The sequence below is a fragment of the Nicotiana sylvestris genome, chromosome 2, assembly GCF_000393655.2.
Source record: "Nicotiana sylvestris chromosome 2, ASM39365v2, whole genome shotgun sequence".
NCBI lineage: Eukaryota > Viridiplantae > Streptophyta > Magnoliopsida > Solanales > Solanaceae > Nicotiana > Nicotiana sylvestris.
In genome coordinates this window covers 186,216,221-186,228,944 of record NC_091058.1, presented here as the reverse complement: position 1 = coordinate 186,228,944, position 12,724 = coordinate 186,216,221, and the positions used below count along the sequence as shown (strand labels likewise).

At 37.2% G+C, this 12,724-nt stretch overlaps 1 protein-coding gene across 1 annotated transcript; it reads left to right on the top strand.

Moving 5' to 3' along the window:
• The first annotated feature begins 1,833 nt into the window (after positions 1-1,833).
• LOC138886064 (uncharacterized) lies at positions 1,834-3,905 on the top strand. The gene is made up of 4 exons (XM_070167091.1): positions 1,834-1,989; positions 2,269-2,629; positions 2,747-2,878; positions 3,082-3,905. Exons 1-4 carry the CDS (start codon positions 1,834-1,836, stop codon positions 3,903-3,905), a joined length of 1,473 nt encoding a protein of 490 aa, XP_070023192.1.
• The last annotated feature ends 8,819 nt before the right edge of the window (positions 3,906-12,724 follow it).

Genomic DNA, 12,724 nt, shown 5'->3' with positions numbered 1-12,724 from the left:
TTCCTTCGAAAAATTTCGGAATCCGGGCCCGTGGGCCCGTGATCGGATTTTAGGAAACTTGTGTTTAAGGTTGGGAAATTTCTTAAATAGCTAGAATACGATCTTGTGAGCTTATATTAACTAGTTCCTACCTCATTTAACTAGTTTTGGATCGTTCGGCTCCAAATTGGGGTTTGGGCTCATTCTTGGTATTGGAAGTGCACTTTGGAGCAAGGTAAGTCTCCTTTCTAACCTTGTAAGAGGGAATTGTCCCCATAGGTGTAATAATTGAGTAATTTGCTACTAAATGCGGGGGCTACGTACGCACTAGGTGATGAGAGTCCGTGCGTAGCTACTATTATGTTAATTGTTCGGGTAGTCTAGGACCCGTATCATGCTATATTTGTGAATGTCTCTATATTTTCTTGCTAATGTGATCACTTAGGATATGCAAGAGACTTGGAAAGGAATACAAGCTAACGTATACACTTGTTGGATACTTGTATGAAATTGTTTGAAAATAAATGCGCCATCATGTGTTTTCTTGATATAAATTGATATTTGTGGATCGGGCCGATTGCCTCAGTAGAAATAGATGCATCTATGGTTTGCCCCATTCGACCCTATGGCAGTGCACAGTTTATTTTCTGTTGGATTGGGCCGTTGACCTCGACATAATGTGCGCATAATATCTGTGTGAAATCTTATCCATGACTTGTGCTGCTAAATATTTGAAATGTGAATGGCTAACTGCAAAATTGTTGAGACTATGACTTACTACCTCTTGCTACAAACTGTTAAATGCTTGTGACTCCCATGTTTTGAATAACACTTTATTATATTATTTGACCCTAGTAAGTATCAAGTCGACCTCTCGTCTCTACTTCTTCGAGATTAGACGGGATACTTGCTGGGTACATGTTGTTTATGTACTCATACTACACTTCTGTACTTAATTGTATAGGATCTGAGGTAGGTACATCTGGCTATCAGTCTGGTGCACGCCCCTAATTCATAGTTCGAGACTTCCATAGTGAGATGCTCCCTTCCTGTGCCGTTCAGCAGCTTGATGGAGTCTTTCTTTAATTTTGTTGTCTATTCTATCTCGGACAGTAGGATAGATCTATTCTTTTTTACATTCTACTAGTTGCCCACTACTTGTGACACCAGGTCTTGGCATACATATTAGTAGAATATTATTTTGGGATTGTATAACTATTTTCTTGGCACATTACTGATCGTTTCTGGTTTAAACTTTAACTTAAGAAATTGCTGCACTTATTTTGGCAAATGTAAAAATGAGAACTTAATTGTATTTCCGCGTTGGCTTGCCTTACAATGGTGTTGGGCACCATCACGACCTATTATGGAAATGGATCGTGACAACATGGTATCAAAGCACTAGGTTCACGTAGGTCTCACAAGTCATGGGCAAACCTAATAGAGTCTTGCGAACGGTACGGAGACGTCTGTATTTATTTTCGAGAGGCTATATGGTGTTAGGAAAAGCTACTCTTTGTTCATTTCCTATCGTGCACTGGTTAATATACTAAATTTCCCCCTTCTATTCTCTCACAGATGGTGAGGACACAGACGACTGATGTCCCAAACCTGGGAGGAGCTGCTCCCCCCATTGCTAGAGGCCGAGGCAGAGGCCGGGGGAGGGCACCGGCCCGAGGTAGGGGATGAGGGCATCCCAGAGCTATCCCAGTAGCACCACCAGCAGATCCTGCGGGAGATCCTATCATCTAGGAGTAAGGTAAGGTGCCCACAGCTGAGCCTACCCTAGCGGACTTTATGACAACATCGGGATTCCAAAAGGTCATGGGTCGTATGCTATGATTCATGAATACCATGACTCAGGCTGGTTTATTTCCAGTAGATCCAGCTACATCACAGGCAGGAGGGGGAGCCCAGACCCCTACTGCTCAGGCTCATGGTCATGCAGCTGTAGTGTATCAGACTCCGGGTGCACTGCTCATAGATGGGGCTCAGTCCATTGCTGCAGTGGTGCCCCAGCCCAGACCAACTATGGATGGCGACCCGTAGAAATTATTGGATAGATGGACTAGACTTCACTCTCTTATCTTCGGGGGTGAGCGTCATGAGGATGCCCAGGATTTCATTGATAGGTGCAGGGACAAACTGCACAACATGAGGATATTTGAGTCGCATGGGGTTGACTTCACTACTTTTCAGCTAGAGGGCAGGGCCCGCAGATGGTGGTAGTCTTATGTTCTGGGCAGACCTGCAGGTTTTCCTACTATCACTTGGAGTTAGTTCACGCAGTTGTTTCTAGACAGGTATATTCCACCCTCTGAGAGGGAAGCGCTGCGATATCAGTTTGAGCAGCTTGAACAGGGTCAGATGACTGTGACCGATTATGATGTGAGGTTTTCTGAGCTATCCCGCCATGCATTGATGATACTTCCTACTGATGTAGAGAGGGTACGGAGGTTTGTTGCAGGGTTGCATTCTAGCATCAAGGCCAACATGGCCCGAGAGATGGAGATGAGGACTCATTATCAGTTAGTAGTGGAGATTACTCGGAGGTTTGAGGGCAACCGTTTGAGGGGTAGGGAGCAGATGCAGCAGGATAAGAGGGCTAGATTCTCCGGAGAGTTCAGAGGTGCCCCGACTAGGGGCAGAGGTCAGTTTGCGAAGGGATAGCCTAGCAGGCCCCCATATTTAGCACCATCACATGCTCGGGGTGCTCCAATGCGCCCCTATTTCAGCGCCATGCTAGAGAGTTCTTATCGCTCACCAGCTATTCAGGGTTCCTCCGATGGATATTTAGGTCCTCAGGGTTCTTCTGATTCTTATTTCAGTGCTATGCCGGAGAGTTCATACAGTCCACCGACTATTCAGGCTTCTTCTAGTAGGTCTACATGCCATCAGGGTTAGCCATCAGGGCAGTAGGCCATCACACCACGGGGTTGTTTCGGGTGAGGGGACCTTGGTCATATGAAGAGATACTACCCCAGGTTTTAGGGCAAGGCAGTGCAGCAGGGCCAGCAGCCTATGATTTCAGCACCGGCTGCCTGCCACCTAGAGGTAGATGGTAGAATGGTAGGGGCCATCCTAGAGGTGGAGGCCAGGCAGGGAGAGGTCAGCCAGCTACTGCTCAGTCAGGTGGAGGCCAGCCAGCCGACGCTCCAGCCAGATTCTACGCCCTTCCGGCCAGGCCAGATGCATTGGCCTCAGATGCCGTCATCACAGGTATTATTTCTGTCGGCGGTAGAGATGCTTCGGTATTATTTGATCCAGGGTCTACTTATTCATATGTATCATCTCTGTTTGCCCGTTTCTTGGTTATTTCTCCTGAGCCTTTGGGCACTCCTGTTCATGTGTCCACTCCTGTGGGCGATTCTGTGGTTGTGGATTGGATCTACCGGTCCTGTGTGGTCACATTCTATGGTTTCGATACTAGAGCGGATCTCCTATTGCTTGATATGATAGACTTTGAGGTCATCTTGGGCATGGATTGGTTATCTCCATATCACGCCGTCCAAGATTTCCATGCCAAGATTGTTTCACTAGCGATTCCAGGGTTGCCGAGGTTAGAGTGGAAGGGTTCCACAGTTGATACGTCTAGTCGGGTTATCTCTTTCCTGAAGGCTCGGCAAATGGTTGAGAAGGGGTGTTTGGTGTATTTGGCTTATGTTCGGGATACCACTGCAGAGTCTTCGACGATTGATTCGGTTCTAGTAGTTCGAGAGTTTGCTGATGTGTTTCCTTCTGATTTCCCTGGCATGCCACCAGATCGTGATATTGATTTCTGTATTGATTTGGATCCATGCACCCAACCTATATCCATTCCACCGTACCATATGTCTCCTAAAGAGTTGAAGGAGTTGAAGGAGCAGCTTGATGAGTTGTTAGCGAAGGGGTTTGTTAGGCCCAGTGTATCACCTTGGGGTGTGTAAGCACGTGATTTTTGCCATATATGAGAATTACTCCCAAAAAATTCAAAAATAAAATAATTTTTCTTGGTGTGCAATTTTTTGTGATATTTTGTGATATTTTGTGTAACTATTTGTATGTTTGTCTATGCATGTTTATTTGATTAATAAAAAATACAAAATATGTCGCATTTTTGCATGTAGGATTTAATTCTACAATTGTTAGTAATTAAATTTGTTTACAAAAATTAAAACTTACAAAAATAGGCATCTTTTGCATTTTTAGAATTTAATGTCCAAATGAATAATTTTATGCTTAATTATTACTTAATTGTGCGTTAATTGTTATTGGAAGTTAATTTGCGCTTTTATAACTTAATTTAGTTCTTAATAATAATTTAAGTACTTTTATAATTTAGTTTTAGAAAAATAAAAGAAGAAAAGAGAACAAAAATACAAAGAAAAATCGGATTGGGCCACTTCTCCAACTTTCCCCATGACCCGGTCCACTTCAAACCGGGTCGACCCGGTCCGCTCCATTAACCCAACACCCCTTCTTCATTTTTGTCCAACACAAAACAAAACCAAAAAAATAAAAAATAAAAGGTGAATTATCACTATTAATAGTTTTATTTTTTGTTTTTTTTATATATAAAAAATCCGAAAATATTTTATTTTAATTTTTTTTTATTTTTTTTAAAAATATATAATAATTTCGGGAATGATTTAAAAAAATAAGAAAAAGGGAAGTATTGAATAAAAAAATATAAAAGTAAAAATAGGTGAAATTCTCTTTTTTTTTTTAAAAAAAGTAAAAGAATGTAGAAAATTTAAAAAAAATAAAAAGTTTTGTGGAAATTTTTAAAAAATTTAAAAGTAAAAGAAGGTTGGAATTAAAAAATAAATATAAAGGTATCTGAAAATTTAAAAAATTTAAAGTAATTGAAAGTAGCATTTTTAAAAGAAAAAGAAAAGATAGTGGTTTGTTTTTTAAAGAAAAGTTAAATAAAGTGAGATTCTCTTTTAAAAAAATAAAAAGTGGGATTTTAAATAAGATAAAGTAATTAAAGTTGGAATTTTAAAAATGATCAACATCAGTTAGTTGCACTGTACATCAATAATGTAAGCTAGTCAAGATACTGTGTTCATAAACATTTAGCAAAAAACTACATATCACTAATATCCCGCGATTGTAATGTAAAATTTTCTTGAAATTCCTAGCAAAATGATGGTTAATCTGTATGTCGTCAAAAATTTGCTTCTAGTAAACTTCAATATTGAAAACATGTAGAAGAAATAAGAAATTTCAGTTAGAAAAACTATATATAACAGTGTAGATGGAACAAAATCAGGGGTAGACAGAAGATTATAAAAATAACAAAGAAAAAAGAAGCAACAGAAAGTTAATGGCTAGACACCATTGTTCCCTTTCATCTTATTAACTTAGATTGGTTTGTCATAATTTTATCATAGCCAAGTTCATGATACATATTGTCAGCTTAAGCCTAATAGATCTCACTGATTTTCTCCGTGAACTACGCCATTATCGAGGCGAAAAACATGCATACTATGTGATATTCGCGTAAGATATCATGTGCACTCATTATTCTGAAGCATGTGGTATTATTTTAATATCTAAATTACGGTAGAGGAGAAGAACAGTAGATCTAGTAGGTATGGGAATTGACAAAAAGAACAGTAAGTTTAGTAGGTATAAAAGTGCATAATTTGGGTGATAGAGACCTCTCTAGAAATAGACCCAACGTAGCTCTAGCTTAGAAAATGAATAAAAGATGTCAAAATAAAAAAGCAACAGTAGCAGATGAACTACCATTCACCTGTTCCTATCCTTGCTTATGAGAAGAGAACCTAGAATATATATTCATATACTTGGATATTCGTAGGCATTTACTTTTGTTCTTGATGTTTATATTTTGATGGTAAGCTAAAGTCTGGAAAAGTAAAACTTGTGTATCCTCTAGCTATTCTCTTGATTGTTTATTGGCAATTTAGGAATCATTGCATGGAAATAACTAAATGTTATTATATGTTATTGCAGTAGTAGACTTTATTTCCTATTTTGAGTTCATCCAATATTAAACAAGAAAGTTCTCAATGTGTCAAACAGATCAAGTATGAAATCGAAGCTGGTATATATAGGTAGGGAATTACCACATAAGTCATTATAGATGTATTTTCTCTGAATCTGCTACATTATCCAGCAGCAACATTACGAACCAACTATCAGACATTTGAGCAGCCAAGGTCCTCCATCCACTGCCGACGTAGAAATGTATTAATCGGACATTCAGGCAACTGAGGAATTTTTTCACAACCAAATTAAATTAAACCATCAGGCGGAACCTCAACAAGTACCTGTATTATATAGTTACTTGAAACACCTCCTAATCAACCACACACAAAGAAGTGGGCGATTGCTGAATAAAGTTGCCCTTCTTCAAATGATTTTGCCACATAATAATCCATCCCACACTTCATGCACTCTGCATCTGTTGCTTGAATAATATCTGCTGTTATTGCTAATATTGGCAAAACCAATAAGCTGAGGGATAATGTTCTAAAGGACAAGTATAAAATTCAACAATCAAGTAACAAAACTTGTTCACCAAGGCAAGCAGAGGTAATCATTGAGTTCTTTATCTCAATTATAGGACACAACAAAGGCATTGAAGCAATTCATATCCCAACTCATAAGAATGCAGGTGTTCTCAAGAATATAGCATTAGCTTTTTCTTTAGCCCACAAAAAGCCACCCTGATCCCTTTAATTTTATTAGTTTATATGCACACAGAACAACTATATATGATGATAAGAATGATCAAGAAACAAATTAAGTATTTACCCTTCCATTTATGGCATTTGGAGATCCATAAAGCAAGTATCATACTTATGTGGTGGCATGAAAAGTGCCAAAGCAGCCTTCCTACTATCCACACAGGTTGATATAGCTCTATACTTTTTGAGAGCACCTTCTGCCACTCTTCTGTTTACAACATTATCATCTATCCCCAGGATATGTATGCCCTTTAACAGACTTCCACGAGTTGGAAGTTTCCCCCTTTTTATATGCCTCTTGTTTCCGAAGCCAAGGGTTTCTTGAAAGCATGAAATTAACACACTTGGCCGAAGAGGCTTTGTTAACACGTAATCCACCAAGTGAGCTGATTTAAGCTCATCTCTCTCCATGGAGTTTTGGGGGCACTGTCAAAGCAGTCACTGAGTCAGCTGGTCTAAGCTCTTTCAGCATATCACAAAGCTTAAGAGAAGTTTTTTCATCCCAATTGTCACTTTGAACAACCAGTATGGGTTATCGACCACCAAATTCAGAATTAATAGAAGAAGAAATTCTGCAAATGATATATAATAACATACACTTAATACACTTAAATCAACAAAATAAATTGAGGTTTCAGGTAAGTTGTTACTCACTTGGTATCATCAAGGATCCGAATAATCATTCTCCTGAACTGGAGGTAGGAAATTAGTTTGTTACACTAATACTAATTCTTTTATTTGCTTAAGTTCTCTCATTTCATTTTCAAAGTTAGACAAACGATCCTTTAAAGACTGGTTTTTATTTTCAGTTGAACGTAGCTTAGCCAATAATTTGGTTTTTGAGGCAGTTCCACCAGTCAAATCTTTCGCCTTTAATCCACCCCCAAAACCAAATACATGACTATCACTTTGAGGTCCAAAACATTTTTCTACAATCTCTATTCTAGGAAGTGATGGTTCAGACTGCACCAATTCCTGGATTTGAGCCTACAAAGCATATAGAGAAATTTTTATCATATCCCATAATAACTAAAAGTAAAGAACATGTTCAATTAACCAAACACACATGTTTCTCAATTGTTTTAGGATCGACATAGTTCTAAAATGAGGCTTGAATTAATTTGACCAAAGTTTAGTATATACCTTATCTTTATTTCAATTTTATGAATTTAAAACATAGAACAGGCACTAGCAGTAGCTACATCATCAATTGTTGCACCAGCAGTAGCTACGCCAACAGAACATGCAATACTATAGACATCTGAATACCTGTCAATATTCTTGGGGTACCCCATATTTATTTTCATCTTGATTCAATGCAAATTTGTACCAACCATATGGTAGGCTGAAATTACACAGGCGACTTCAATGCTATAGACATCTGAGAAGCTCTTGCATAAGAAACAACATAAGTGCAGCATACCATCAACCTCAATGCTCCTTCTCTTCTGCCAGTCATCCTTTTTGCCAATTAGAGCTATTACACATATCCAGAATCACTCATAACATACGGACACAAGTTGGAAGCAGTAAGTCTCCAAGTAAGTCTATAAATATCCATTCACAAATATAAGCCAGAAAAAGAAATATATGATTGCACATTAAATGAGTAGAAGATAACATCTCCCGAGTAAAGTTTTTGATGTACTAATTAATTTAGGTGGTAGCTATAAGCCTATAACAAATATACAAGTTTTATGACTCAAAATCGCACGTAACAATGTGTGAGAGCTAAAGCACATGAATTACTCTCCAGTATGTATTATATCATTAACTAAGAACTTGTTGATTAGAATATGATGCAAATTAAAAAAATATCCTAATGGTCATGCGCAATCTAGTGTCATAGTAATCTATATGGGTTTGATAGGCTAAATTATCTAGTGTTTAACAAACTTTAGTTTGCACAAGATAGACACTTAAAGAAGTTAAAGGTTTCTAATGCCCAACTTTAATGATATTAATTCAACTGAAACTTAATGAAAATTAGCTTTCAGATATGAAGTTATTCATAAGTGCTACATAAGTCGGGAAAGAGTCATTGAATAGGGGTACTTACACTCAATAAGATAGACACTTGTGTAAATGTGTATTTTATTTTTTCCATGTTGATGAAAAGTACATGAAGAGGTAGTGAGGATGGTGTTTCTATATCTGGGCTAACCAATTCGGGCATTGAGCGATTAACTGACCTGTATCTTGGCATGGCAAGCCGGTATACCCGGTGTTTGCAGCCTTTGCGTGGCTGGTTTCTCTTTGCCTTATCATTACTCACATTTGAGCCCCATTTGCTTGAAATACAAAAAAAGTAGAATATATTCCATGACTAAATGTTGGGATATGATGAATCAAATTATATATCATATTGTAGTCCTAATACGAGCAACCAATACCCATTTTTATGAAATTTTAGTTCTAGGGTATTTGAAATTCTCTGATGTCCGATGATTTTACGAGCAACCATACAACCCTTCTTTTGTACAAATTTCTCCTCACACAACAAAGATCACCCAATTTTAAACCTAATAATCTTACTTTTATCACTCACAGAAGAAAAATCAGTATTCAAAATAGCCAATTGCAGAAAACAACTAAAGAAACAAAAAATTGCAGAACCCTTTTTTTGATTTCTGATTTAATCGGGAAAAAAAAGCATGAAGAAGAAAAAAGAAACAGAATAGATTAAAGAGACAGAAATTAAACTTACCCCTTTTTAGGTGGATAATCCAATGGTAAAATTTGTGTAAAGTCTCTTAGAGAGTGATGAATTTTAGACACTAACCTACCTTCTCAGTTCTTTGCAACCTTGTGCATTTTGATGAAGTTTTGCGGCCAACTCTTAAGGATTTTAGCGTATTGGAGGGATTTTAGGGTGAAAGATAATTTGGAGGGATTAACATGAAATTTTTGGAGCTTTACTTCTTTTTTCTTTTAACTTTAGTTTTCGTCAATTTCGCGCCCCTATCCCGTTGAAATTGATATTAGAGACCAGATATTAATTTTTGTATAGACCATAATAATAGCCTGTTTGGCCAGGTTTCTTTTTGGATAATAGTGCTTTTTATTTTGTCAAAAGCACTTTTGGCCAAAAATTGAGGTGTTTGGCCAAGCTTTTGGAAGAAAAAAGTGCTTTTGAGGAGAAGCAGAAGCAGTTTTGGAGAAGCAGAAAAAAGTAGCTTCTCTCCAAAAGCACTTTTTTGAGAAGCACTTTTGAGAAAAATACACTTAGAAGCAGTTTTTTAAAGCTTGGTCAAACACTAATTGCTGCTCAGAAGTGATTTCAAACTAATTAGCCAAACACAAACTGCTTCTCACCAAAAGTACTTTTGAGAAAAACACTTTTGAAAAAAGCACTTCTCAAAATAAGCTGATTTTTGCAGCTTGGCCAAACGGGCTATAAGTCTGGTCATGTATTTAAAAGATAAAATTACATTTTAAAGACCAAAATAATTCTCATCCCTATAAGTACACTTTTAAGGATCATACTTAGAACTTGTCGCTAAATGCTGGTCCCTAATAAGGCTTTTTCTTATAGTGTCCCCTGACCCCACTAGTGGTATTTTACTAGATATGTTGTTGTTGTTGAAAGTCACCTTAATCGGGTCCCAACATTCAGTCAACAACCTTGTCAATACCATGTTGTCTCATACCTTTAATAGTGCAGTCAATACCCCATATGCCTTCTAATCTCATCCTCATGTACCCCCCGAACATTTGTCCATCACTGCTTCAGCTTGTGAGGAGCTTTTGTGACCATGTTGATATATGTGAGGTTGTTTTTGATTTTCATTTAAGAAAGAAAAAAAGGGCAAGGTAAATCCTGTTGTTCTGAATCCATTATAGTTTCCTTAAACTTAGATTAAATTATTATATTCACATAAAGGTATATGTCACTAGATGCGGAACCTGTTGATAAAAGGGAGCCTAATGTACTTTCAAAGTTTTGCACATCTCAAGCACAAAGAAGAAAGAAAAACAAAGCACCCTGCTAAAGTGTTTTACAAATAAGCAAAAGCATTCTTCAAACTCACGTGTATCACGACCCAAATCCCACCATATGGGTTATGATGACACATAGTCTCTAAAAAAGGTAAGTCGATCACTTACAATATTGAAATCAACAAAACACGATATAATAAAGTAGAATTTAATATGAAAGCAGAAATAGAGTTAACAACAGCCAAAATGGCAATACTCAAACATCTCCCAAGGACTAGGTAGTACAGAGTTATCAGCTCTAACTGAACACATAAGGATATCTCAAAATACAATATTGTTGATATAAAAATAGCAGTATTAATAAGAGAGATGAGATTCCAAGGGATTGCAACAACATGCAGCTCTACCTTGAATCCTCATGAACAATGCTAGCTTTCACTCTCAGGATCCGCTGCCACCAACACCTAAATTTGCACAAAAATATGCAAAAATGTAGTATGAGTACACCACATTAAGTATCTAGTAAGTATAAAGAGTACCTCGATAAAATAGTAACGAGGTTCAAGTCACATGATGCTTACTAGTCAAATAAACCTGTGCAATATATCAATAACTGGCAATATAATATGTAATGGAAAAATTGTACCAAAAATCTAGTTAAAACATATGATAACAACTCAATGTAGAAGAATCCACCTTGGTTAACAAATCATATAATAGAAATGGGCATATAAAAGTATGTCAAATTCAACTAACAACTCATTTAAAATACAAGACAGAGTTTTAAGAAAACACGCATATGATCTGAATATCAACCCCTTTTCAACACATAAATAACATCAAGAAAGACACCCCCAAATCATCACAGAACATCATCAATAATGTCACCCTTATTTTTGTTGCATGTGCACATAATAATAAAAATGCCCTTCTTATTTCGCCACATGTGCATATCACCACCCTTATTTTACCACATGGGCAACCCGAGATAACGCCACCTTTATTTCGCCCCAGGAGCACAACAATAGACATAATCGCACACCAAAGACCTCAAGCTGACACCCCCAAATCAATCCGCTCAACATGTCCATATATGCTACAATTATCACAAAACAATAATACCAAGGTTTCATCAAAGATATAAGCTCACAACTTATCACAAAGTACACAAGGACATGACAATAACATAAAAATGTGGATGGGTATTCAATGTATAAAGCATGACTATGGCTAAATCAATTGTAGCATTTGTGATGATGTAGTCACAAAGTGAATAAATCATGCTTCATATAAAGTAAATGGACAAATTAAGGCATAATAATATACTAATGTGTAATCCGGTCATAAGCCCCTTATAGCACCCGTGTACACGCTCGTCACCTTATGTACACGTCACTTTTCATATAACACAAATAAACAATTAAGGACGAATTCTAAGGGATATTCCTCCCACACAAGTTTAGGCAAGATACCTACCTCAAATAAGCCAAATTAATACTCTAAAAAGCCCTTGCCTCTCAAATCAGCCTCCGAATAGGTCAAATCTAGCTAAAAATGCAATAACAACAAACACAACTATAGAAATTGATTTCAATTAACAAAGCCCTAATATTTATCAAATATCAAAAAGTCAACCAAAAAGTCAATATAGGCCCGCTCCTAGAATCCAACAAAAGTCACAAATTCCAATCACCCAATCGAATATGAGTCCAAATATACACGTTTCATCTAAATTTGACTCTGAATCGGGATTCAAATCCTTATTTTACATTTGCCAAAATCCCCAAATTTCTCACTTATATTCACCAAGAAAAAACCAAATCAAGGATGGAATCACAAATAATAATCAAATCTGAGTAAAAAATATTTATCCAATTCAAGTGGGTGATAAACTCCTCAAAAATCTCTCAATCCAAGCTCCTAATCTCAAAATGTGAGAAATGAAACTAAACTCTCACTTATGATATATTCTACCTGGCACTTTCACATTTGTGATCAAATCTCTCGCTTCTGCGGCGTCGGTTTTGCGACAAAAACCTCGCATCTGCTAGTACCACTTTAAATCCCAACCTCTCGCACCTGGGGATAATACTCTGCTTCTACAATAG

Excerpts from the sequence above, each read along its gene's own strand:
- LOC138886064 (XM_070167091.1), top strand. The coding sequence starts at position 1,834 with ATGACTCAGGCTGGTTTATTTCCAGTAGATCCAGCTACATCACAGGCA. Across the intron at positions 1,990-2,268 it reads CTCAGTCCATTGCTGCAGTG|TTGTTTCTAGACAGGTATAT; the intron begins GTGCCCCAGCCC and ends TAGTTCACGCAG. Across the intron at positions 2,879-3,081 it reads TAGGTCTACATGCCATCAGG|GGAGAGGTCAGCCAGCTACT; the intron begins GTTAGCCATCAG and ends GAGGCCAGGCAG.